At 44.6% G+C, this 27997-nt stretch overlaps 2 protein-coding genes across 3 annotated transcripts; both read right to left on the bottom strand.

Annotated features, from left to right (window-relative positions):
• Window positions 1-3: 3 nt before the first annotated feature.
• nova1 (NOVA alternative splicing regulator 1) lies at window positions 4-22996 on the bottom strand. 2 transcript variants are annotated; one of them, XM_060057190.1, is made up of 4 exons: window positions 22264-22996; window positions 14230-14373; window positions 8687-8853; window positions 4-8172 (listed from the first exon to the last, which is right to left on the bottom strand). In XM_060057190.1, the coding sequence occupies exons 1-4, from the start codon at window positions 22424-22426 to the stop codon at window positions 7159-7161; spliced, it is 1488 nt and encodes a 495-aa protein (XP_059913173.1). In that variant the 5' UTR covers window positions 22427-22996; the 3' UTR covers window positions 4-7158. The 2 variants fall into 2 exon arrangements, with proteins under 2 accessions (XP_059913173.1, XP_059913174.1); XM_060057191.1 differs by lacking the exon at window positions 22264-22996 and adding an exon at window positions 17540-17972.
• A 308-nt stretch (window positions 22997-23304) lies between these two features.
• kptn (kaptin (actin binding protein)) lies at window positions 23305-27545 on the bottom strand. Its single transcript, XM_060057192.1, has 12 exons — window positions 27190-27545; window positions 26968-27050; window positions 26790-26874; window positions 26627-26681; window positions 26357-26435; window positions 26177-26250; window positions 25699-25805; window positions 25247-25348; window positions 24844-24907; window positions 24378-24513; window positions 24037-24213; window positions 23305-23692 (listed from the first exon to the last, which is right to left on the bottom strand). Exons 1-12 carry the CDS (start codon window positions 27398-27400, stop codon window positions 23531-23533), a joined length of 1335 nt encoding a protein of 444 aa, XP_059913175.1. The 5' UTR covers window positions 27401-27545; the 3' UTR covers window positions 23305-23530.
• Window positions 27546-27997: the final 452 nt, after the last annotated feature.

The following is a 27997-nucleotide window of genomic DNA, read 5'->3' as shown; positions in this document are numbered from 1 at the left end:
AGGTGATGTTAAAATGAACATTTATAATGAGTCTTTGTTGCCGTCGCAAAAATAATCTTTAAAAAACAATTCAATTATTAACACTGAAATGCTGACTTCACTGGTAGTCCACGAGTCATAAAACACAACTCACTGAATTTTGTTTACAAACACAGTACTACAGTTACATTAAATAGTCATTACCCTTAAATCTATTAATGAATGATGCTCAAATGAACCAAGAACAGAAACACATGTGACACTTTTAAAAATCCTCTCAGTCCTTCCCCGTAGTCGCTGTTGTCTTTGTTAAACAACAGTGTTTAGAATTCATACTGCTTATTCTGTGTTTCTCTGATAAAAACAGAAAAACAGACTGGCAGCATAACAACAATGGTATATGAGGTCAAAGGTCGTACAATTGGGAGGCTGGGGGGCATTTTCAGGGGGTGGGGCATGGCGAGAAATGGGCAGGGTCATGCCATTTCCAGTGATCTAACACTTAGTATGTAAGCTGGCTGCCTTTTGGCTCAGTGTGGATTTATTTGGCACTCGTGTTGACAGTTATTCGCTACTTAAAACAGTTTTGAAACAAAAGGCATTTTCCGTTTTAAATATTTCCTATTTTGTCATTTTAAAAGGCATTAAATGCTGTTAGAGAAAGCCCTTAGTGTAGCTTACGTTGTGGACTTTAAGAAAACTTCACTATTAGATCTTATGCTGTCAGTCCATTTTTGTCTGATGGAAAGAACAAACGCACCAACAGATAAACAAATTAAAAATAAAATAAAAAAATAAAAACAGTCTTGCTAGGTTTGACAATACAGTTGGCTTAAAGATGTCCAACAGGTGAAGGAGTCGGTGTGAATGTTAAGGTCAACCAAGTACATCGGAGGTTCAGCGGTTCAAAGAAAGACGGCCTGGTGTCTGGTTGGCGAGGATCCTGCGTTACTCAGACAAACGGGCTCGGAAACACCTTAATCCGTTTAAAGGGCAAATATGGTGGCCGGAGTATCATGCGACACAGATTGGTTGTAAAGTTTGAATAATGAAGGTTTTTTTAAACAGCTTGAGTCCGTTGTTGAGATTGTAAAACTCCCGGTCCGAGCCTTTCCCGAAGAAGGGCTCTGCAGAGGGGGGGTGTAAATGTCCAGAGTACATTGACAATGAAAACACAGACAAAACTAACTGACAAAAAGACGTTGGAATGCTTCTGTTTATCTATCAGCATTCAGTTTAGATTTCTGGTTATGATTGTTGAGAATTGACAGGGTTCTGTAACAAAAGTGGGGGGAAAAAAATCATATTAACCCTCATAACAAGCCTTTCACTCTTTAAAGTCACCCTTTATTGAAGTTCACATATTTTGCTGGTGTCGTTTTTCCCCTCACAGTTCAGACAATTATATTAGCAAAACATTGAGAATTCATAATGTGCCATGAATTGTTTTGGTAAAGATCGATACTATTTTGTTAGAAAAACAGGAAAAAGAAAGCCAATTTTTGTATGGACACAAAATGTGGTGTGGTGGTGGTAATCCGCCCCCTGGACTGTGATTCACGACACCTGCACATATTTTAGAGGAATTCACTTAGTGATTGACACAAACCGCTGCCACAGGGAATGTGAGGGAGAGGACATCGAGTGCGGAACAAAAGGTGCCACAATTCAGGTCAATTCAGATTCTCCAGCCCCTTTCCATCATTAACCAGAGCCAACACGAGGGACAGAAACAGGCTGACATACCACCAGTGCAAGAGCAAAGAATGGCAACGAAAACCCAAACAAAATAATCCCTTAACTATTGAAAGTCAGCATGGATTCTCTCTTCATTTCACACCCAATATTGTGATCTTATTCATAAGACGGATATGACCCATTGATCGGTAAAGTGCATTTATGCAACACCAAACAAACAGGATAATGTTGACAGCGAATCGGAAGCGGTTTTGAACATGTATCTGGGTTATGACTTTTGGCCTTGTGTGGCCTACCTGACTATAGCTGAATTCTTGTCGTTGACATAGATATTAACTCTACATGTATTGTGACATTCCTGCCCTGAATTTACATTAAAAGACATTCAGACAGAAAAATAAATGGGTACATTCATAGAATAGATCTGGGCTTTCAAGCTGTTGTGTAAAACAAAAAATCGTTTCTGAAGATAGTATGCCACAGGTTATGGGAGGTGTAACGTGATTTAACAAAGTAAACTGAAATAAAACAAACCGCATGCGGTGCCTGATCGTGTAAAAATGCAAAACATGAGTTGTGTAGCCAATGCACTGAAAAACGTCTTCACCTTTGCTTGTTTCACATTTTTTATACTATTCACTGGACCGAAAACATAAATAAAAAAACAATAAATAAATAAAGATATTCTCTCATTAAGTGAAGAGAGGTGGACTTTATTGATGAGAATTATGTGTGGTGATTCTTGGGCCAACATGACAACAATGGGTTCCCACCCAACTTACAACAATAAACAAAACATTATTATTATTTTTTTAACATGAAGTGAGTAAACTTAAGTGCCTTACAATTGACCGCATGCAGTGTTATGCCTTTGAATGTTACGAGACACCTTGCAAATTTTTGTTAATTTTTTTTCCTCTCCAGCCCCCAATAATTCACTTGGATATCATGCAATAGAAGACGTGCAAAAAGATAACACCTAACTCCACAAACACATTGCTGATTGTTAATGGCTATGTTATGAATGCTTATAACATGTTATGCTTAGTGCATGCTGGCCTATAAAGACATTTTTGTGAGAAAACAGCAGTACTTAAGCCACAGGTCAAACGAACACACAAAGGATGCATGGAGTGTAAAAACACATGGATCCATAAAAATCACATTGTTAACTCTTACTCTATGTAACTATGGGATAAAAACAAAGAGCACAAATAAGGTATCTTTGTCCTTTTGTTTTCTTAAGTAATGCATTTGATTATCTTTTTTTTTCTTAACTTAAAAGACAGTGTTTGATTGGCACTTGATCAGCACTTCTAAACAAGTTATTGATATCTAACATTTGATCGCACATCTACAATTTTCAGAAGCTGCAGAGGTCTAGTTTGGCACAGGTTGTACTATGGAGTCTATTATTACTTTTACTATCTTATCGATACTGTATAGTTCTCTATACACCTCGCTTTATGCTCCGAGCATCTCAGAGCATACTTCTTCTAATCAACAGACCAGACATCTTTTCAGCTAAAATATTTTGTATAGTTTACTTTACTTATCAAATAGCAGCATTTTCATAACTTACAAAAAGTACATGTAAACCTATTCATTCAAAATCTTAATAATTTCAAAGGTTCATACAACAGACATGAAACACAAAACAGGACGACATGCTACTATATTGCTTCCAATATCTTTACATTTTCTTACTGTCAAACTAAATCATCTATGACAGAAATATGGACACCACCCGTTGATGATGAATCATCATAATGCACAAACAAATTTTGCGAAGCTAATCTTAATCAGGCTTAGTTGGCACTCTCATCATCCACACAAATATAACATAGTTCACATTGTATTGACAACGCTGGACTGCATTTGGACTACAAACTAGAATAGCTACAATAAAGTACATATAGATCATATGACATGACATATTGTATTCCACAGAAATGAATTCTAGTCATTTTTCAGATTAGAGGATATGCATAAAGGATGTCATTGTTTTTCAGCTTGAGGTCACAAACAGGTTACCTTTCCCTTTACCCTCTAACGCGTTCCTTCAAAACGTTTAGGCTCTGCTTTTTTTTTCCGAGGCTGAACCAAAAAGCTCATCTAGTTTTCAACCAACAGATGAATATTGACCACCACCGCAATTTCGCCGTTTTTTTTTTTCCATCTTCTGGCAGAAAAATGAACAGAACCTTCCCTAGCCCTAGCAAAAAAAAAAGGGCCACAGTTCACGATAAAAACCTTTTCTGAAGTCCTAATGGTTCTTCCCCATGGAAGGAAGTAGGATTGGTTGAGCTAATACTGCTGGTTGTGGTCGTGTGGGGGTGTCACAGCTCTGACAGGCGGGGGGGGGAGGTGGGCAGGTGTTTTCTGTGCATTCTCAGCCCGGTGTCACACTACGGCAAACATTTGGGAAAACATTTTCGTACCCTCGTGACCTTTAGTGCATAACTCCCCGTCAGTATGCCCCATCAGCGCCTCCTCCCCCCTAGTACACCACCAGGGTAGGACACGACCATCCGGGAGAAGAGGAGACAGGAGGAAGGAGAAAGAGGGGGAGAAACAGAGTGAAGGGAGGACAGGAAGGGACGAGAGGCGAGCGGACCAATGGGGGAAGGGAGGATCTGTGTGTATGTTGAACGGTAGAGAACGGCAACAGCAGGGGTAGTATTAAATGTTGAGAGAAAGAGGAAAGAGGATGGAGGAGGGGGTTGAGAGATAATAGTATTTGGCACAAGGTATTGATCAGACAGCTCTGAGGAAGAATTGTCGACAGTCGCGCACACGTCTGCTTGCATTGATAAACCTCCTCTGGTTTTGTGCTTGTATCTCAAGATACCCTAAAAATTCCCGGGCAGTAGCAGGTCATCCGCACGCATCGCTATTACAGAGGTGGCCGGATGCTTTTACATATCTTTAATAACGAGTTGGGATGTTTCTTTAGCAAGGAGGAGCAGTTCTGCTCTCCAGGTTTCGACAGAGCATTGTGCAATGCGGACGCCATTCGTTAGTGCTCGAGTTGATGGGGACCGTTATTAAAACACCTATTTTTAAAGGGGAGCAAGGCAGGTCTACATTTAGAGAAGACAGCACTGGCCTATGCAAGGGAAGTATCACGGGAGTTAACAAACGCTTCTCAGATTCTATAAAATCTTCATGAATTTTAAGTATGCGTAGCCACCTTCTGCAGTGCATCGAGAAAATAAATGTAAAATAGGTAAACACAAACATCACAAGATGTCGACGTAGAAATGATCTTGTGAAGATACCCGGTCCATTCAACACGGACGCGTGTTGTGAACGTTGGCCTACATCTTCTTCAGGTCGAATAGATGTGTACATCAAAATACTCACATCCCACCAGGGATAGATACGCCACATAGATGCATGCGTCGCATCTCACAGTGCAGTCGTCAGACCCAGTGTACTCAGGGTGGGGGGTGGGGGGGGGGGGGGGGGGGGGGTTGGGGCGGGAGGGGTGGGGAGGTGAAAACCATTAATAGCAGCATGGAAGCAAGCCAGGGTACTCTATATGCCAACTGTCCGTCAACGTGGATTCTGAAAGCCATTTAATAATAATAAAAAAAGGGGTTAATTTACGTAACATTGGGGGTTACACCCAATTCAGGTGAGCCTTTCTGTGTTTTAAGGTAGAGGAGAACAAGCTGCCCCTGCAGACTCCACTGCAGAATCATCCCATCTGTCTTAATGCAAATTCAACTAAGGGGTATGGGGAGGGGGGGGGGGAGGGGGGTTCACTTAAACCTGAACCCCAACCTTTTCAAGTTTCACTCCATTTCTCCCCAATTACGTACTTCTCGGTTCTATTTGGCACCCTTAATGTAAAGGCAATGGTTTCTTTGTTCACAGATACTGGTTCACACAGCTCTTGTTTTTCTGATCGAATGCATTTTGTGGGATTTGCGTCTCCCTTTGTGAAAGGTCATGGATGAATCCTGCCTCGGGTGAAATGTGTAGTCTATGCTGCTACAAGCTTGTGTCTGTAACGCCGTCTCCGTAGAGTTAACTTTAAGCGTCTAAGGCAAAACGTATCGTCAAGTAAAATCGAGCGAACCAATTTTTTTCAAGAAAGAAATGAAATGCATGACTTGCATTCGGAATGAGGAGCAAATTGCTTTAATGGGATTAAGACTGGATTGCTTTGAGTCGTAAAAAGTAGCAAATCACTCACTATCTTATTGAAGGTGCCGGCTGACAGTGATCCAATGGACTACCAATTACTGGAAAACCTCTCAAACCTATTTTTATAAAGCCGCAAGATTCAGATTTTGGGTGTCGATGGTAACAGAGATTCGTATGCCCAATGGTATAGCACCAAGAAAGGGTTGGTTAACATTTGTTTCTGTCCGTTGCTGTGGAGATGCGAAAAATGTTTGTGCGTTTGTGGGAGCTTCATCTTAGTGTGTTCATGTAAAATATATTTATACATTCCTGTGTGTCTCCTCTGTCCTCTCACATTGGTTATTTTTTTTAACCCCTGAACTATACGCGCTATACACGACAATAACTGTAAAAGTTCAGACTGGGTTCAGATTATACATTTTGTTCACTGCAACACAATATTTGATCCCTGTAAATAAAAAAAGAGCAATAGGCTAACGTTGTTTTTACATTCAGGTCAACCTGAATTCACAGGCTTAAATAATCTATTTGTGTTTGAATGAGACCACGTCAATAATAAATAAAGAAAAAAATATAAAATACCCCCAAGAAACTCGTTTGAAAACTTCAATTATGCTGTGAGCAAGAATTCAACACATGTCAAAATAGATAGCGACTTCCTTGTTTCTTTTAAATGATACTTCGACATTGCTCCCTCATAGCCTGAGGTTGCCTCAGGTGCTCGTCACAGGAACCTGGTCCCCCTGGTAAACAATGCCGTAACGCCACTGTCTACAGAGAGCGAGGTGGGCCGGCCCGCTTTACAAGCCGACCGGCCCTTTCATCTGGCACGCGCCACTCACCGGAAGCCTAGGGGTTCACGGCTAAAGATCTGAAATCAAACCCCGAGAAAAAAGAAAAAACATAAAAAGAAGAAGAAAAATAAAGATATAAAATAAAAACAGCTCTAAGGTTTTGGAGGAAGGGTGAAAACTGGAGGCTCAGCCGTTGAATCTGCAGCTTGGCAGTGGACCAGTTCAGCATTACTCTGATCACCGTCGTCAAAAGGACTCGACAGACTCTTTTAAAAAACATCAGGACGTCACTCCTAAAAACACATTCACATATCACACACATTTATCTTGGTTGTCTCCCCCGCCCCCCGCCTCCTCCTTCTGCGATTCCCTCGTTTGAAACCGAAATATTGAACAGATATTTGGGCGTTTCGTTATTTTTTCTTTTTTTCTTACCTCCCCCGCCCCCCCCCCCCCCCCAATCAGTGAACCTATCGACTTCCTTCCACCTTCATCATTCCTTTTCTATCCTCTTCTCCTTTTTTTTTCAATTTTAGCCCACCTTCTGTGGGTTGGTGGCGCGCACGCCCTGCTCGTACGTGATCCTCTGGCTGATCAGGTACTGCGCGGCCTGCGTGGCGGCCGGGGACCCTGTGATGGTAACTTTACGGTTCCGCGTGCCCGGGATGAACTCCCCCTTTTTGGAGATCTGGATGCGGGCGCCCGTTAGCTCCTGGTACTCCACCAGCGTCTTCCCTCCTTTCCCCAGGATGGCGCCCACCAGGTTCTCCGGCACGGCGATCTCAACCACGTCCTTGGCACCGTCGCCCAGCTTCTCGGCGGCCAGGAGGGAGGACGCCATCAGTGGGGACGAGGCGTTCAGGTAGCCGTTGGAAGCCCCGGTGGCGGCGGCCAGGGAGCCCAGCGAGAACCCGCCCAGGCCCGCCGCCGGGTGTCCGCCGGAGGCGTCGCTAGCGTAGGAGGCTAAGAGGTTAGCTGCGGCCGCGGCCGCGGGGTTTGCGCTGGCGGCCACGGCGGCGAGGACACCGGAGGCGGCCGCCGGGTTGAGGCCCAGGCCCAAGGTGTTGGTGTTGTAGCCGTAGCTGGCCAGGGTGTTTAGCGCAGAGGTGATGGCCAGCAGGTCGTTGCCGGAGAAACTGGACATGGCCGTTGGGAACGTGCCCATTCCCGTCAGGCCGGCCTGGCCCAGGAGGCTGGAGGCGGTGGCGGCAGCCGCGGCTGCGTTTGGCAGCACTTCGGCGGAGTTGGCGTAAGGGGAGCCCGTGGGGTTGGAGTTGGCCACGGGGCCAGAGATGTTGGAGTAGGAGATGTTGAGGCAGCTGCTGCTCTGAGGATCCTCCTGGATCTTCTGAACTATGATTTCCACGGCCTTGCGGTTCTGCTCGGGCTCCCCGCTAATGGTGACCACCCGCTCCTGCAGGTTGATGCCCTCGGGCTTCTGGGAGAGCTGCACCCAAGCCCCTGACTGTTCCATCACTGCCTTTACTGTCGCGCCTCCTTTGCCAATGATAAGCCCGGCTGTGCTATTGGGCACTATCAGTTTAGCCTGCAGGAGGAAACGGAGAGATTGAAATCGAAGGGAAAAAAAATAAGGGGAGAGGAGATGGGAGTCTTTTAAGTGGAGCAATGAGGGACAGGGGAGACGAATCTCACTGAGTCAGTTTACTACAGTCGCTCTGGCTTTACTCAGCACTTCACTAATCCCAGGGGTTTAAACTGCAGCTGCCACTTGGCTAATGTCTAACTATGAAAGACTGGGGGGTAAAAATAACCCTTGTGGCCTTACATTCTCCTGACCTCTGCCACGCTACGGGGTCACGGCCTCAGGGAACCACCACGCCTAGCGACTCATAAACACAAGACACCAGGACCAGGTAAGGCATCCTAATGATCCGTATATGCACACATTAACGGCTAGACATAACGGAGACACGTACGGCATGCCATTCACTCGAGGTGCTAAAAGAGTGATTTACAAGCATGGGGGGGGGGGGCAGGCCGCATAGCTCATGCGGGTTTCTGTGTGTCGCTACAGGGTTGACAGTGAGCGTGTTTTGTACCTGTTTAACCCGGTCGGGGTTGACGGTGGTCTGTGGCTGTAGTATGCTCACAGGCTCACTCTTCTGGGCACTCTGGGGCATCTCGCGGACCTTCTCCGCGATGAAGTTGTGGACGCCATTTAGAGCTTCCACGGTACCCTGTATCAGACACACACGCTCTGTTGTTCCTGTGTGGGGGAGGGAAGGCAGAGGTTAAAGAACCACCGGATCCAGTAGTGTGGATAGGCAATGTGCCAAAAAGGAAAACCCAGGTTTTCATTTATATTTATAGATAAAAAAGGGAAAGTCGCTCAACCATCCCCCTTGTTTTTTTCCATTCACACATTCAACCGAAAAACAGCTGCATGAAAGAAAATGTATAATAAAAAAAAAAAAGAGGAAGAAAGAATATGCTTGGTTAGCAAGCTACGGAGATATAAAGCATTCCCCACTGATGACGTAAACCATTCAGGGTCCGTGGAAGTGTGTAGAGGGCCGGTGGTTCCAACAGACCACACACTCGTTCTCAGTCTATTCTCTATCTATTAGTAGGGTCTTCCACGCTAAAGACCCTTCCAGCATTCCGTTACCATGGTGAGGGGGCCATGGAGTAGTAACAGGTAATGCAACACCAAATCCCTTTTTAAATGCTTGTGTGAGCCGTTTTCTTTTTTTTATTGCATTCACTCTCTCTTTCGCTCTCTGTCTCCCCCACTCATTTTCTCTCTCTCTCTCTCTCTCTCTCTCTCTCTCTCTCTCTCTCTCTCTCTCTCTCTCTCTCTCTCTCTCTCTCTCTCTCTCTCTCTCTCTCTCTCTCTCTCTCTCTCTCTCTCTCTCTCTCTCTCTCTCTCTCTCTCTCTCTCTCTCTCTCTCTCTCTCTCTCTCTCTCTCTCTCTCTCTCTCTCTCTCTCTCTCTCTCTCTCTCTCTCTCACTTGAACACCCAACTCTGCTGCTTTTTATAACAGCAATAAAACTAAGGGGCAGTTGACCATACATTAGTAATGCATTGCACTGGCGATAGTCTCCATGCGCATTTCAATTGCAACAATTGGAAGCTAACTCATACTGAGTCCAACGGGTCTCAGACTACATAATTTGATTGGCACTAAAATCTGGTTTGATTATAGAATGAATTATAGAACCAAGAGACTATTTGAATTTGTTATTACATCTGAATGATTGAGCAAGGATATCGAAAAGGGGAAAACCGATACACACTGCACTAATGAGGAAAAAACTGAAAACAGAGCTGGATAATAATAACACAGGAAGCGAACACATTGGAACTGGGATTTTCCTCAAGGAATGAACATCGAAAAACTCACATAGATGGGATTTACCCATGGTTGCCAATCAATACACAAGTTGTAGCTATTTTAGCTATTTAGTTTGTGCATTTTCATGAGGAATGAATAGGCATCAGCAAATATTATTTGGACCTATTATTTGAAGATATTATTGACCATGTATAACAATTGAAACACAGTACAACAGTAAGTTAACTCATGTAAAATTACAGCATTAAGATAAATAGTGTTTTTCAGGCCACCGACATTAGACAGGGGTTGCCCCTCATACGGTTAAGCAGAATGGCAGCGTTTTGAGTCCCATCGACGGTACAGACCGTGTGTCTTGAGTGCGTACCTCGTTTGTTCCCTCCCTAACCTCCAATCGTCCTCAAGTGGTGCTGTAGCCCCAGGTCGACAGAGTGATCCATCACCAGACGGCCCGGCCTTCTCCATTAAACTCTGCTAATGGTCACCAGTCGGGCTGGGATTCAATGTGGCGCTCATCTAGGTGATTTCTTACGTGCCTGCCGGGTGGCACGCGGCGTCATTCAAACTCTCGACGTCGTGTTAATTAGGAATTATTCATCTGAATTTTAAAGCGACGAGCAGAGCAAAACGGCAGGCGAGGATCGCACGGTGAGAAATGTTTGCCGTTTTACCATGTCATTGCCTTGCATTTGTGTTCCTGCTGGGCATGCTTGCATTTAACCGAGTTAAGTAACTAATCTACTGATCTATTAGAACCACGATGACCAATATACACCAGTTAAGAGCATCTCCCCCCCCCCCCTCTTGTCATAGACTACATATAATTCCATACATATAATTTTTTTCAGCATTTTGTAATTCAGGGCAGTCTCCTATCCAAAGCCTCTCCTGGGGAATTCAGCTGCATCTCCCATCTTTAACAGTCTATACATGGCGTGGTTCCAATCTGTGCTCCTGCCTGATGTGTTTGGGTAGGACATGATGGACAGCGTAGTTTTTCAGCGCACTCATCATTTTGTAGAGCTCGCTGTGCCCGTGTGTGTACTTGTTTTTGGCTTCCTGTAGGCTCCGGGTGAAATATGGTGCAGGATGGCAGTGCCGTCTGCCCGGGTGGACGGGAGAAGGTATATACGAGAAGGCCCAGCGTGACTGCTGGATGTTGCGCCGTTAAAAGCTGTGGATAATTACGTTGTTTTTTTTATCGTCCCATGTAGGCTACTTCGAGAGGTTTGTAAATAGCCCAGAGCTACATTGGACAGAATGGGGAATTGTAGTCAGCACTATTTGACCTTGGAAAAATTCCATGATGCAATATAAATAAATAATACAGTAAATAGATAATAATCATATTTCACTGTAAAACATGACACTTTCTTGAAGCAAACAAAAGCCCATTGTGCTGAATACGAGAGTTTGTGAATGAGTGTAATTCTATCCACATAGATAATATCAAAGCTCTTCCAGTATAAGGTCACACACACACACTAGCTAACATGGTTAAGCTAGCTAGGCTGATGGCAAGCCAGACAAAGCATTTTTTGTTCAAAATTAAGAATTCACACAGCACTATTTGTAGCTGCTTTAATTTCATGTGGATGCATCAGACTTGCGCGTCTGTGAAGCACTTACGAATGTGGTGTGTGTGGGTTTAATTTTAATCCTACATTATGAGTTGTTGAATACGGAAAAATGTCACGTCGATACAGGCTGGGGTAAAATTGCAGAAACTGTTGCGACAATAGAATCGCAACAGTAAATCATGTGTGAAGCAAAAAACTGAGGAGCTGATCACTTCAATGCGATGTCGCAACCTTCCAAATTAATAACTTTTGGTCGTGGCGCAATGTCGTTCTGTTCACTGGTGCCAACTCTTAAAACTATGAAACTTCCGGGAGAAGAAGAAGAGCAAGGGAGCAAGACAGAGAAGGAGAGAGGGGAAAGTTGGCTTGCATCGAGGCTGCCGGAGTACAGCTGGGACAGGGTCACGTCCACAGAGAGAGGGATTGGAGCAGGCTATTTCTGGCCTGAACCCCCTCCCTCAAAACTACCCCTCCAGCAGCTCCGCCCCCACACACACACACACACACGACACAGACACACAAACACACACACAAACACGATGAAAACACAGACACACACGACAAAGACCCACACACACACGACACAGACACACACACACACACACACACACACGACACAGACAGGCACACACACACACACACCTTACAAAATAATCATGCATCATCCACACCCTTCACTATCTCCTGCCATCCATCTCTGTCGGTAACAGCGGGCCCAGCGGTTTGCACAGCTCCCATCTAACAAGAACCATTGAATTCACCGGGCTTTCGCTCTATTCTTTCTTCTCATGTCCAGGGGAGGGATCCCAGAAAGAGTGGAGTCACCGCAGCATGGCATGCGAGTGAAAGAAAGGCAGTATCTATTGTGTTGTCTCCTCCAGCTCATTCGGTTGTCGGAGGTGATAGCGGCATTTGCCGCGAGCTCTGGGATAAATCTTCCTAAGCCATATATCCCCCCTCTATAACAGCTGAGGGCATGACCTAAGTGTAACGGCATTAGTGTGCATGTTAGCCAGCACAAAGGACAAAATAATTGATTATGTAAAATGAGAAGAAATGCGAATAGGTTGCGATTCCTATAGCTCCATACAGCTGGGGCCGCCTGCGTTAAGTTCAGTGGTTTCTTTTTTGTTTTTTTTAAGTGGTAGCCTACATTGACACCATTGTAAGAGGGGCTGTAGAGAAACCATTGTCAGTGTATGGTAGTGGTCACTTTACTTGGTGGGCCAGGACAGCGTCCAATCAAAAGCTTGCCAGCACCCCTCTCTCTCTCGCTCTCTCTCTCGCTCTAAACTCCTCTTCTCACTCATCACAGTAATGAGTAGGGGGATGGGGGGGGAGCAGGTGTTGACTACAGGACTAAAGGCAGAATCAAGGATACATGTAACTCCTTTCATTGGTTCCCATGCCAACCAAAGTAACAATTATTATATTTTTCTTTTTTTTCCACAGACATTGCTGTACACATGCGTGGTCTCTTTCAAGGCTAGCTTATTTCCAACTGGAGGCGAACACAGAGGAATGCGTGGAAGCACGCACACGCTTGTCCATCTTATTTCTCCCCCATCTGGAACCGCGGCGCGATGCATTGCCAAGTGAAATGCAGTATTTCACACATAACACGCGATAATAAAAATAAAAGGCAAGCTGTTTTGGCCAAGAAATGTTTATTTTCTACCAATAAAAATGTGAAGAATAAAAAATAATTAAGCATAGAACAGAGTGGAGCTAGTATAGCTCCACTAGAGATTTATACGATCCCATGTGTTGTGCAATGATTTCAGATGGATTTGATAATTTCATAGAAGTATTTCATGTCTTCCATAATCAACTATAAATCCTGGTATTAAAAAAAGGAAAAGCATAACCAACTCTGGTATGTGCGTTTCACTGTAGTAACACTTTACAGTGACCAATTTCCCTGCAGAGAAAAACTATAACAAAAACGCAGCACTGTGCATCTATTTTTAAAACAGGAAGTATTTGGCTTCATCAGTTATCACAGAAGACATCTGGACCTAATCAACCGACTCTCAGCTCCTATTAATGCTCAGCAGGTTGAGGTGCCCTCTGAGGCATGAAGGACAAACACACACTTTCCCTACAAGATCGAGGCGTCTCTGTTCCCGGGATGGGGTTGCTCGGGCAGTGGGTGGGTCCAGCCCTACGTACAGTAGAGGCTGGACCGGATTCCATCCCTTTCCATGTTTCTCCTTCCTAGAATGTTTGAGTCTAGGGAGCAGAAACATGGAATGTCCATGACTCATGCGGTCAGTATGTCTTCTGCTTGTGAGCTTGTTATTTTTTCTCTCTGACCGCTCTCAATACCATAAAATGGCTGCTACTATCTTTTACTTTTGTGTGCATTGTTCTGCAACAGTTTAAACAAGTTAAAATAGCTCTGCGATAAATACTGACCATGTGCACCGGCAGCAGCTGACCTGCTCCACACACACCCACATACCGGCAAATTGAAACGAAATTACCTTCAGGGTTGAATTGCATCTGACACAGTATTCACTTACACGTGTTACACGATAAGAATGTGCGACCTATGTTGTGTTTTACGGTCGTTCAAACAAACACAGCAGGACTGCATGGCGTCATCTTCCAATCACTGCCCCCTTGGTCGATACGCAGTAGACCACACTTTTTTAAATGGTGACCAAACAGTGATATGATTGGTGACTGAATGCAAGCGCCTACCTGGGTAGAAGTCTTTGGATTTGGACAACTTGATGGTGGCTCCCGTCTCTTTCTGCAGTTGTACGATGGTCTGGCCGCCCTTGCCAATTATAGAGCCGGCTGCATAGCTGGGGATCAGAACCTTCAGGAAGTACTCACCCTCCTCTGAGGGATGGGGAAATAGAGGTGCATGTACATGTACACACACACACACACACACACACACACACACACACACACACACACACACACACACACACACACACACACACACACACACACACACACACACACACACACACACACACACACACACACACACACACACACACACGTTAGAGTGGTTCTGGTCATCATTATAGGCCTTCCAAAAAAAGGAAGTAAAATTGTGATATGGTAACATGAGGCTTTTTAGATGTAATACAAGTCGTCTGGTTGTCATGTTGTTGTGATGTTGTTGTAGACTCGGTTCTTTGAGCAGGCTATGTCATAAAATGAGATTCTTGGTGACCTTCAGCACAACATAATCAGAACCACATCGCTATAATCAGAGATTGGTGGCGTGCTCTATGTTCTGTCCCAGATTTCCAGCGGAGTAAAAGTTGACCTCCTTTCCAGTTTTGCAGAGGACTAAATTTAACCATTTTCAAGTTTTCAGCCACCTCTGAAAACCTGCTGTATGGAAACCAAAAAGGTCAGAACAAACCCCATTCAGAGTTCTGTAGCATTCCACGATAATTACAGAGAAGCGTGATTAGGACTCATACTCACTTAATAATTATTCAACAAGCTGTATACCTGGGCATGTTACAAACACATGCGCGCGCACGCACACACACACGCACAGACACACACACACAATGACACACGCACACATACACACACACACACACGCATGCACACACACACACACTCACATAGGGTTCTGGACAACGAGATACAATACACACACACACACACACACACACACACACACACACACACACACACACACACACACACACAACCGATATCTATGCTGTGCGTGGAGGGAGCCAATACGGCGTGATCCCGAGTAATGAGAGGAAGTGATGAAAGCATATGGGATACAATCCCAGAGATTTGTTCCGAGGGTACACTGCCAACACCGCCTCAATCTCCTCCATTTTGGAAACCACTTCAGTGGCTTAAAGAGGCTCAAGCCAGCCAATGATTGATGAAACTTAAAAAAGATCCAAAACAGAACAGGACAGAAATGTTACAATTAAAACAATACCCCTTTCTGCCTTTTTTCGCCACTAATCAAGACTTTAATCAGCGAGGTGTGAAGTGCGTCCACAGAATTCCCCATCCACAATTAGAGCGCTGATAATGAAAGAAGCAATCAGCCACACACCGTGTACGGACTCTGACTTAGCAGTCATCGTGCAAACACACCGAGACAGGGCTGACGAGAAGAGGTGGAAAGCGGTTCGGCCCCTTTTTTTCAGTCACGGTGACTCCCACCAAACACATGCAATGAAGAATGTGCACGAATGACACACTTCAAAAGGGGGTACTACGACGGTATAAGAAGGCACTGGGAGCGCGGTGCCTCTCACTCCCAATTCTTGACCTCTGCTTGCAACGCTCCGATCGCAATGACGTCATGTCCAGACCCTTTTTTCCCCCCTCGCTGCCTTGAGAGGATGACATCACTCCACTACGGAACACATGTACGCGACCAGCTGCGCATTCACAAACCGACCCGCGCTCGTACAACAGTTCATTTTATTTTTTGATGGAGAATGTCAATGGCACAAGGTCTGTGACCATTCCACTGCGTGCCATCCCTCATATTGGGTTGGGGGCGATGCGTGTGCGTAAGTATGTGTGTGTGAAGAAGGATTGGACAGAGGTTGGAGAACCCTGGGCTGGTGACTTGTTGCCTCTGTAATGCACTCATTAGTTTCAGATCATAATGAACATGACACTGTGACATCGAAGCATTTCACAGCCGATATGTACGCTGTGCTCGCCCGCTCCCATTAATATGCCCATCGCGTTGCATCCAGTCTTCGTCCATCTCCATCTTTTCTATGCATGATGTCTGCTTAACCGTTTACATCACCAAGGCACATTCACAGGTGATCACCAATACGTTTACCCATGAAAGCCATGGAGCGGACTCATGCATGCGAGAGCGTACGTTAAGAGATCTATTGAATCGCTTGCGCATGTCTTACAAAGCCAACAATTGCAAATAACCCATAATTTTTCTGTAAATGATTGGGCGTCACGCTATTAGTGGGTTTATTTGATGCCTCTTTCTGCACACATCTGCCCTACGTTGAAGTCCGCTCTCTGTTTTACCGGCAATGAATGCCAATAAAGATGACCTTGGTGAGAAATCTGCGAGGGACTGAGGTGATCAATGGAAATTCTTTGTCAAAAGGTCCCTTTTTCTGGCTAGCGAGGCTGCCCAGATGATCCTGTGGTGCATCGTGGAACTATCTCCAGCGTAGGAGCTAGACCTGTTGTTGAGCGACGACACCTACGACCCACTGCGTAACTTTCCCCTCCGTCTCCGGCCAGGGGAGCCAGAACCCCAGCGGCCACGGCGTAGCCACTCGGGGCCAACCTCCGTCACCCAGCCTGCAGCCGTTTCTCACTGCCATTAGTCAATAATTAATTCCTTGTGTTTGGAAATCACAGTAACAGGTTTTAATGGTGTCATCTAACAGAGTAAACATGACAATCTGTTGCTGCAAAACCCGCCAGGGAGCGGGGAGAAGTGGGGAGATGGGGAGCAGTAGTGTGGGCCCACTGGGGACGACAAACGCCTGCCGGGTTTGGCAGTCCCAGTACACCCCCCCACTCCCCCCGCCTCACCCCCACCCACAACCACCACCCACCCACCCCCGAAGCGAAGAACCCTTGCAGCCAAGGCTCGGAAGAGAGTGGGAGAGAGTGGTGGGAGAGAGGGAGAAAAGGGACACGGACACTGAGCCAAACGTGTTTAGTTAAGTCACCAGAGGGGGGTGGGTCAGGAGGAAATGCCTTGTGACTGTCCTCCCTCCTCCCCACTATAACCCCTCCAAGTACCCACTATGCATTTCAATAGGCCAACCTGCCGCTGACGGACGGCAAGGACGGTAGACCAAAAATGAGCAATTTAAATGAAACAAATTGAACTGCGGCGAACCGGCAACGCTGTTTTTTTAAGTAGTTTTAGCACAACCGGATCAATTCAACAAGTCATATCCCCCGCCCCCCCCCCCCCCCCCCCCCCAAAAAAAATATATATATATTGTATTACGAAATCAAGAAAGAGATGAAAACGAATAGAGAAAAGAGGTGGTTTGACTCTTACCCATTCTGAGATCTGCTGTTTCGGTGCCTCTCTCTGTCAGATGGCCATCAATGCCGGAGTACGATCACTAAAGCTTTCCTTAGCGTTAGACCAGGCATAGGTGCAACGGTGGTGTTGAGGAATGCGACCAGTCAACCCGGTTTTTTTTTGTTGTATTTTCGACGGGGTTCTCAATACATCAGCGGGTGCGCGAAAACAATAAAACAAAACAAAAAAGAAAAAAAGAAATAGGTTTCACCGTGACATCCAAGCCATGCCTGCAGCTGGCCAGAGCCTCAATTGTCTGAGAAAATGGTAATGCAGACTCTCAGTGTTTCTCAGTGAAAGACGGCACGCATTGTTCGAGCCTGCATCGGTTTGAAGGCAGAGGAGGAGGAGGAGGAGGAGGAGCGGGTGGTGGTGGTGGTGATGGCGGGGAGGGGGGGGGTCTTCCCTGCCGCATCACCCTTTTCACTTGCTCTCATCCATATTCATCGAGTGGCCTGTCCGTCTGCGGCAGCGCGGCGCGACTGACGCCTGCCTGGCCCAATCGGCAGCCTGCTCCCCCCCGACCCAACCAACCCCACAGCACGTCATGGACCCGCCCCTCTCCGATGCCGGTACCAAAAAAATTATATATTTTCTCCCTCCCTGTGCTCCGCCTCTTTTGACGCAGCACTATAAAGTATGGCGTCCCATTCAGTCCCCCCCCCGCACCCCTTCACATGCACACTTTTATTTGTGGAAAGTGACAAAGGTGAGGTGGCCACGGGAGCGTTTGGTGGAGTGGCGAGCGCGTCTTGAGTGACCTTCAGTCGCGTGGATCTCATAAGCCGCCGACGACGCCGACATAGCGGCGGTCTGAGAGTGTGTGTGTGTGTGTGTGTGTGTGTGTTACGCCACCCCCCCAGCCCCCCCGACCCCGCCCCCGCCAACCCTCTTTCTTTCCTCTTTTTTTTTTTCCCCCACCAACCCCCCATCCCAAATCCCAGAGACGGCCATGTTTGAGCGGGGCGGAGGGGCTCATCAACCATTGCAAATGGCAGTGCCGCAGAATGGTGGGAGTGGGAGGGGGTGGGGTGGACTGGGTGGGGTGGGGGGAGGAATGGGGTGGGGGGGGGGGGGTGATGAAGCCAATCACTACGCCTATAAATCTTACGGCGGGAACTGGAAGTATCCTCGGTGAATGGTATAAGTGTAATGCGAATGGTGCAATGTGCATGTCGATGCGCCGGGGGTCCGGTCCCTGTACAAATCCTTTCTCTTGGTGGGTGGGGGCTCTTAAAATGGGACTCCTTTTTTTAAACAAGTGCATTTTTTCTATTCAACTCAAGAACTACGTGATCGTGGCCCCACATGGTTATTTTTATGGTGGCGGTTGTGTGTGTGGGTGGGGGGGGGGGGGGGGTGGGGGGGCTACGCCTCCTTGATAATTCAACAATAACGCTTATCTTATTGATTGAAACATCCGCCAGCTTTACGGACACAGCCGGCACTGTGAACACTGCTCCCCTTTATTGTCTATCCATCTCTGCTTTGATTTTAGATTCCCTCTGTCTTCATCTCTCTCTCTCTCCCTTTCCTTCGCCCCTCTCCATCTCCCCCTCTATATCTCTCTCTCTCACTCTCTCTCGCTCTATCCATTTCTCTCGACGCCACCTGGCAAATTCACAGTCCGCTCACGTCACGGCACTCTGCAAGGGCACCTGTGTCCTTCTCCCCCCCAAAAAAATAAAAGATAAATAATAAAATAAATGAATTCAAACAACAGCTCCCATGTCCGTGCCAACCTTCCCATTAGCAACATTACGGGATCATACTAAATCCTTTTGGTGACACAACCTATCTGGAAGAAGACGCTTTGCCAACGTCATGTACTCACATCTGCTAGTTAATTACAGGTTAAATTAGAAAACACGGGAGAAAAAATATATGAAGGATGTTCATTTAGAAGGGAGAACAGGGTAGCTGATAAGAGTGTAATTTCCCCCCCTCCCATACCTTGTCTATTGTGGATTAATTGTCTGTCGAACCTGGAATCCATGTGCAGTGGCTCTTGCTTGGAAAAAGCACAAGCCTCCTTTCCCCTCTTTTGTTGTATCTGCGGTCATGTTAATGATCAATTCAGTCTGAATATGGAGATCAATATCGGACACAGTCAAGGGTTTGCTGATTAAAGAGAAGGGTGCGTATTAGCTAGGCTGTTTACCTCTCGGCAGGCACTAGGGTATACAAACGTATGAAACACTGAGTGAGGGTTGGTCGTGTGAGGTTAATTTGTTCATATTTATGACAGCGTAACACACACCCTGGTGCTGTGTATTTGCGATAGCCTCTCCATCTATATGAACAGCAAGCAGTTCTTCAATTGCTTTTTTGTGGGGAAGGGGTGGGGGGAGGATCTAAAAACATGGTTGCCATGGCTGGTTTCTGAGCTCTTCCTTTGTGATGCTTAAAAACAAAAGCAGAAATCAGCCACACTGGTTCAGCTAATACACACGAATGGTTCTGGATAAACAAAGCGATGTTACAAGTGAAACACTAACAGCCAGCATTGTTAGTTTAGTAATACAAAATAGATGCAGAAGGGGTTTATTTAGGTTGGATTGTGGTATTGAGTGTAAACCTGTACAAGGTTGCATGACATTTAAAATGTGAGTTCTTTTATAATGCCTATATTAGCTTTTTGCATTATTAACATCAATCTTAATAAACATTGTTTCAGTCGTATTTTCCCAAATTGGTTAAAACTATAATGGAATAGTAAGCTAACATCAGTATTGAGCCTGTATGAAAAGGATTTTATCAGATGTGTGTGTTGATTCACTAAGGATTTTGCACCGAACAGCAATATCTTGTTTTGGTAGCCATCTGGAAAATGTTTACCCCTGAGAACAAAATGGTATCCTCTAGTGAATTAAAAATTATGCTAGTCAATATTGCTTCCACCCCCTCCCCCCTACAATTAATTGTGAGGAAATAAGGAGAGTTTAGGAGGTATTTTAGGGACCACACGGGTACAATTCTATATAGTGCCTCTTTTCCAATCAAAATGTCTGCGCCTTCTGTTCATCACGACTGGCCTATACAGCATATTGGAGTGTACCAGGCTGAATCATCCATTTTAAATCAATTTTCAGTAGATTAAAATAAGAGCCTTCTCAGTATGTTTTTATTCTTGGATGCAACGGTGAAGTTGCAAATGGGGAACAAGCAGCAGAACAAGCATAATCTAAAATATTATTATAGGAGTTATAATGGTCCATTGAGATCACATAGGACATAATGAAACCACATCTTGTCCTCACCCTTAAATGGGATGTCCACGTGCTAACCTGCACACAGAAACACCACTGGTTGGAAGCCTCCAGCATTGACTAGCCTACAATCTGATAGTCGAGTCCATGAAGGATTCAAAAAAAGACTAATTGAACATACCAAGTGTTGAAGAAATGGCCATGTCTACGCTCTACGACAGATAACACACCACTCATCTAAGATAAGCTCCCCATGGGTTGACCGGTGAAGGTGAAACATGGATATGGATAAACAAACATGCTACTAATGTGTTGAGCCTTACCCGGGCAACTGATGAATGATAGCCATGTTGTATGTGTGGAATGTGCAATAACTAGCAGGACTTCTGCTGGTCTTACGGCGGTGTGTTGGCAGTACAATATGCACTACTTAGCTATGATGAAGCTTCATGACGTGGAGCAATATCTCATCAGAAATAGCTCTACCTTTCAATTAACTCCTACTTCGTGGGTGTCTTATGCCAACCTGATTCTCAAGTTCATCAATAGTATATACTATACTAATAGTATAATACTAATAGTATATAACAAACATTGAACACAAATGAACTGTACACAAAAAAACCTTTGCTCTCATGATTGTCAAAAGGAAGGGTCAACATTTTTTTATTATTATTTGCTTGGAAGGTCGGGCCGTATGCAGGACCACTAAAGGGACAGCTAAAGTCCTATTAGTCCATGTAACCTTTCATAGAGCTGTACTACTAGCCTAAGATTAATGTTAATTGTCTGTCAAACAGACAATTAAAATACTATTGTTGTTAATTGTTGTTGTTGTTGTTAATATTAAAAAGTGTCCAATATTACAGCCCGAGGCAGCAGTCACCGAGGACAATAGTTATTGCGTGAGCTTAACAGTTAGCCTAATTAATGCTATTCTGTGTTCCAAAACACCCAAACCCACAGTAGGACGACAGTGAATAAATCTCGATATTTTAGCAGGCACTTACTTTTTGGAAACCACATAGTAAAATGTTTAAGGTTGAGCGAATGGAAAGGGCTGTAGTAGTGGAATAATTCAGCTGGGACTTATGTGAAAGTTTCTCACTTCCCTAACGTTATACCCCTCACGTTTCTATTCAATGGAATATATCCAGATGTGGAGCTCCAGTGTGACCGGGGTTCATGTTCATAGCTGACCTCACTGTTCATCATGCAGTCATAAACTAGGTTCAAGACAACACCAAGCGGAGAGGCTGCACGAATCAGTGTAACTCTGAAAACGGACAGGTGTTCTAACTTACAACACTTGCCTACGGACCGCACTGTTCACTGTGAGTGTCATCTCGGCCTGTGGCCGATGAGCGAGTTAAAAATAGTCTCCCAAGTGTCCACAAGAGAGGATCCTTACGATGCATACCGTGTGATGTGCGGGCCTCAGACGACGTGTCGACAGGGTGTCGATAGGGTGACTCATGTCTCTCTTACCTCCTGTGTTGGTGCGTTTGGTACAACCAGCCTCCTCAGCCGGAGTTTCCAGCGACCGTTTTCGTGAGTCTGGCAGCTCAGACTCCATGTGGGTCGGTTGTTCGTGAAGGTTGGCATTTGAAAATATCCCGTTATGTTCCACGGCTCCACCGGCCATCATCATTCCGAGCCGTTAACGCTGATATATATTTAAACAGGAAAAAGTGTGCGGGTCCACGGCGCCCCTCAGCACGTAAAAAAAAAGCGCAGCGAGGAAAAAAAAAAAAGGGCGAGTTTTCTCGATAACAACGGCAAGTTTGGACCGTTTTGTTTTTCCCCTTCGAATGTTATCAACCGCGAACGACGGACGAGACAGACGGCGGTGGCCGCGGTCGTACTGCCAGGTGCTCGGCGCTAAAGCTAAATATAAAAACCCATTGAGGGAAATGAATTCATTAGCGCGCGCACTACACTTTACTTTAAACACAGAATCTCCTCCGCCAATTCAGCACGTCAACGTCTTGCTGCAAATCAATGCTGGACTGTCCCCATGGTGAACTCGCAATGTACTACCGCAGAAAAATATGTGGGATAAATATTTTTTTATGTCCACGCCATCTTCCGTACCGTGTTCTTAAGTCCCGGGTCGGTATCTGATAAGTAGTGCAGCTGTTGTTATTGTTGCCTTTGTAGTGCAAGAGAGCGATCTCTTCCAACGAACATGAGCGGACCACAGTGCCACTGGCAGGCGAACGAGGACATCTCCTGTAATCAACGCACATATAAAACGTCTTCATCAGCCCCAAAAATAGCATGGGGTTTGAATGATATGTAAATTAAAACTGCTTAAAATAGTCTGTCTCCGTCAAGTTATACTTTCCAGTTTTTTAACCGCAATACAATTGAGGTTTAATAAACATGTATTGCAAATACTATTGAAGTTTTATCAAATTAATATTACTTAATGTAGGCCCATGTGTGATTTTTTCCGAAGACGTTTCTATCCAAAGCAATGTGCAGTGAATACAAATGAGAAGCAGATATGGGTTCCTGGACTAGGAGTTGAAGGTCTTACAACTTTATGTACAGTTTTATTTATAATTTACAATCAAGCAATATATCGATACAGTATGTGTTTTCTTGGCCAACGACGAGGCTAATTCCTAAAAGTTGTAACTAATCCAAACAAAAAGTGAATTAACTAATTTATTTAGCTACATCTTTAAATAGTCCAAAAGGTGAAGGTTGACCGCGGTTCAGGCCAAGCAGATGGTCGTAATCTTTTATTTCATGGTGGTGGTGGTGGTTGGCAAGTCGACTCTGGTGCCCTAACTGTGTCGGCCTTATCCTGGCTATCGTGACCCGAAGACAATTCAGAGCCAGGGGTCATTATGGACAGTCTTCTGGAGAGTCTCTGGAGAACCAAATCAGCAGTGCTGGAGAGGGAATGCTGGGTAACAGAGAGGGAGATACAACCTTTTAAAATGACTATATTTCAAATGGGGGACTTTCAGACTTCAAATGTCAGAATATATTAAGAAGACCACTTTTTACAAAAAAGGGAATTTAGGAATGAGACATTGGATTCCATTTGGGTAGTCATGTCACCTAGCAGACACTTTTACACTATTTTTCTTTTCATTTAAACCTCGCTCAAGGATGCCTACAGGTAGGCTGTGTGGAAATTGGGATTCAAACCAAGATTCTTTCAGCTCAACCTTAAACCTTGCCAAAACACTGCCTTAGAATTGCATTGTAGGCAAGTGGTGTTTATTTTCAGTGGTCATTACAAACCTGCATAATGTGCAGTCCCTTCAGTGTGAGAATAGCGAGCTCTTTTAGCCCGTCCCCGGTCAGGTCCGAGTAGGTAATGGATAGCACTGGGCTCTTGAAGCTCCGCCTCCACACCATTTGAAACTGCCTTTCAGATCCACTGTGCGACTGCTCCTGGAATTTATAGCAAAGTAATTCCTGTTTGGAAGAAGAAAAAAAATACAGAAGTGGAGAATTGGTACGGTATCCATTTATACAACGATTAACTCATATTTTATTGTTAAAAACAGAAAAGGTACAATTGTTGATAGGTGAAATGATTTTCAGGTGACAGCTCCCAAGATGCCCCTCCCACCACGGACCTGTCCATAGGTTCCGATCAGCACTTCCTTCTGCCCGTCAAAATCCAGGTCAACGACAAGGGCACAAAGCACTGCATCCCATTGGTCGCTTTCCAGGAGGAACTCTGGATGGGACATACCGTGCTCCTGGATATCTCTGGTAATAACCAACCACAAAACAGCAGTGAGGACGTTTGTATGTCTGTGTTTGAGCATTGGTCACTGTCAGGTTGCCATGGGGACCCCTCCAGGTCAAACAGAGGAGGATTAAAACACATTAAATGCAGTGGATTACACTGGTGTGTTGTCAATCAATTCTTACTTAAGCCATTACCTACACACCTGTTTAGACAAACACCATTTTAATATTTGTATCTGATTTCTCACTGGCCAAATTTTTTTAATTTAATCAATTGTGTGCTTTTACCTTTATGCAACTAAAGGGTTTACATCCACAATGAATAGCATATGCACGACTGATGCTTACCTGTAGACAATAGCCGTCTCTATAGTGCTGGTGACCAGAAGATTGTAACTACCCATTTCTTCGCCTGTAAAACAAGGACCATTTATCTTTCCCAAATGCTGTTTATTTTACATATGGAGTGTTGTAGAATTATATCTAGAATTAAATATATGTACAATTCAATTTCTTTTTTTGATACTATTACTATTTACTTATTTATCAAAGGCTTTTACCCACAGCGGCTTTGATTAAATCCAGTTAGAGGAGCATTAGGGTGCAGGTGGGGGCTAGGCCTACACGCTGGGAGCATCAAGAATGACTACAGGAAGCCTCCAGACCTTTTGTATCATACCCAGTAGCTTCCCTCTAGCCACTACACAATCTAGCAGTGAGGTGGTGTTGTTGTGGAAGAGGAATCACCTACCTTTCACCTCTGCTGTGGTGCTGGGGGAGTCGCTGTTCAGGGAGAATAGCAGCACTGTGGATATGGGGCTGTCCTGTAGCACTTGCCAGCTCTGCAACACCTCTGACACAGAGATTCACAGAACAGAGCCGAAAAAAGAAACACCTCCCGTTTCAGTACGGAAGGAATGAGGACTTTCCCCACAACTTGTTTGGTATTCGATTATCTAATATATAGTTATTTTTAACATTAAATCAAATCTCTTTGATATAACTGGACATGCACAGATTCAAAATACTCTAGAGATCATAATTTCCACAGAACGTTTTCTGAAACATTATTCACATAAGTTCACATGAATTATGATGCATCATTTATTTACACCCAGGGGTAGACATCACCATGGATCTTGGCCTAAAGCCCCCCTCCTTCCCTCACATGCCCCCTGCCATCCTACCAGAGTCCCATCTCACCTGGCTTGCTCTGGTCAACCAGGGCCAGTCCAACGCAGCCGTTCTGACAACCGTAGGTGGAGAATCTCCGGCCGCCGGGAAGACTCAGCATGTCCAGCCACAGGACACTAATGATGGGATACAACCAGAGGGAGAGAGAACTTGAGTGGTTTATTTTGTGTTTGTTTCGGCCAGTGCCTATAGTCACTTCGTGTTGTGGACACAATGCTGTCTTTAGTCAAGGTAGTCTTCTAAGGAAGACTCCCCCTGAGGAAGTTTTTTTTTACTGAAATAAGTTCTTATTGTATTATGTATTATGGTCTCAAGTGAAAGAAACTCTTAACTTTCAACCTGCTGCGCATGATTAAAACAGTTCTCTGTTTGAGATGAAAACCTTTTATTCATTTGTGATTCATACCCAACATGCCTTTAATTAATAAATCCACAACTAACCATATTTCCAGAGACATTAAAAGGAAGTGCTAGGAGGCAGACTAACTTGCTAGGCAGCTTCTGTAGCTCTGGAAAGAGCCTCTCCACTGGTTGCTCCTCAAACTGGTGGAGGGACGCATTCTGGTGGACACAGGAAGCCTCTGGTCAGCCTAGTAATGCTACTTTGAAAGAATATCAACAAGCACAGGGAAACGCGCACACACACACACACAAGCGCTGTTTTGACCTCTTTGTAAAGGTGTATCTTCTGGTCGTGGCCGCTGAGCAGAAACACTGTCTCGCGTCCTCCACCTTCACAATGGACCCTAAAGATTGAGGTATCAATGTTAAACATTTGATTGAAATCGGCTGATAATAACATTAAGCCCACCCTTCTGTTCAACGGCAAAGACCTGAGAGATAAATGTAAAGGTCCTGATGTTATTTTCTCAAATATTTAGAATCTGTGATAATGACGCGTCACCATTTTGGATGGTAGTTTGTCCAATAAACTTACTCTGTGTGGTAGAGCTGGAAAGGTGTAAACTGCAATTCCAGATTCAGGCAACTCTCTATTTGGGCAATGGATAAGAAGGTCATGGATCACAGGTAGATAAGATCAAAGATGGATTAGATGAGTAAGTGAATGGACATTATAAAACCATACAACACAGACTCACGTGCGATGGACTCCAGGTTGAACTCGGAGCCAGGTTCATAGTCACAGTAGATATTCAGAAATGGGGTGGCTTTGTCACCGGAGTCCTGATGCACATTGAAATGAACACTAACGGACTAGAGGTCGACACAATTTCACATCATCACAATAGTATATGGCACACTTTGAAATCAAAATACCTTTATAAACGTGATCCCTACTACCAGCCCTCTGTTTGGTGCAGATTTGTTGAAGGCATCGATTGATACAATCTCGGCATCAACTAAGACAAGGAAGGAGCAGATAGATATCGCGTTTAATAAACTCATGCCTTGTCCAGTAAGTGCTGGCCCATGTCTTGGGAACCTCAAAAGTATTCAAGTTGATAAAGTGTGCAAAGTGTTCCGTTTGTTCGTCCTCACCTGGGATGTACGTGAACTGTACCTCTTTAGCAACAGGTCGTATTTTTTGTTGGAGTTCTTGATACCTGAAACACACCACTTTGCCTTTCAGGGTTGCTGCCAGCAGCTCTTGCTCTCCAGCCTGACATAGTCCATATATATTACTTTGCGAAGGAAAACGTGAAAAGCTGTCCTCGACAAAAGGAAACGCGTCCTTCTCTTCGGATTGCATCCTCGGGAATATTTTACGACGGCATGTCAAGATTTAATAATTGTTTGGATTACCTGCAAATTGTAAATAGAAAAACATGAATCTTGAGAGTCTAACAGTACATACATGCAGTAAAACATCCGGTTTGGGCGGAGTCTTCCCCACACCGACCAATCAGGTGAGGCTGGCCAGTTCTTCTCACTTTCTTTTTTTCAATTGTTTATTACATACCCTGCCTATATCTCTGTCCTCCATAGGTGCACAGTTATATCGCAATCATTAACGTGTCCGTATAGAGGGTCGTCTGTATCAAGATTGATACATGCTTTACCATGTCTTACATCTCTTCTCCATGTTATACTAAAATGTGTTAAATTATCCTTTAATTAAATAATTGTGCGACCAATACCTTCTAGAAAACGTTAAAAGGAATGGAGAAATAAAATGGAGAAATAAAAAATAATATTGTTTTTGGATGAACCAATCATCTTTGTCCACCAGGTGTCAGTAAAGGCCCGTTAACTGTTCCAGCGAATGAATGAATAAAAATAAAAATAATCGTTTTATATAATTTACATTTATATATGTAGTCAACATATATAAATTTTGAAATAATAT

Source organism: Gadus macrocephalus, chromosome 7, assembly GCF_031168955.1.
Source record: "Gadus macrocephalus chromosome 7, ASM3116895v1".
Lineage (NCBI taxonomy): Eukaryota > Metazoa > Chordata > Actinopteri > Gadiformes > Gadidae > Gadus > Gadus macrocephalus.
Note: the sequence above shows the minus strand (reverse complement) of the source record. Positions and strands in the feature narration are given on the sequence as shown.

Excerpts from the sequence above, each read along its gene's own strand:
- kptn (XM_060057192.1), bottom strand. The coding sequence starts at position 27,400 with ATGCAATCCGAAGAGAAGGACGCGTTTCCTTTTGTCGAGGACAGCTTT. Across the intron at positions 26,875-26,967 it reads TAGGGATCACGTTTATAAAG|GACTCCGGTGACAAAGCCAC; the intron begins GTATTTTGATTT and ends AATGTGCATCAG. Across the intron at positions 25,349-25,698 it reads GGTTGACCAGAGCAAGCCAG|AGGTGTTGCAGAGCTGGCAA; the intron begins GTGAGATGGGAC and ends TCTCTGTGTCAG.
- nova1 (XM_060057190.1), bottom strand. The coding sequence starts at position 22,426 with ATGATGATGGCCGGTGGAGCCGTGGAACATAACGGGATATTTTCAAAT. Across the intron at positions 14,374-22,263 it reads CAAACGCACCAACACAGGAG|AGGAGGGTGAGTACTTCCTG; the intron begins GTAAGAGAGACA and ends CCCATCCCTCAG. Across the intron at positions 8,173-8,686 it reads ACCCCGACCGGGTTAAACAG|GCTAAACTGATAGTGCCCAA; the intron begins GTACAAAACACG and ends TTCCTCCTGCAG.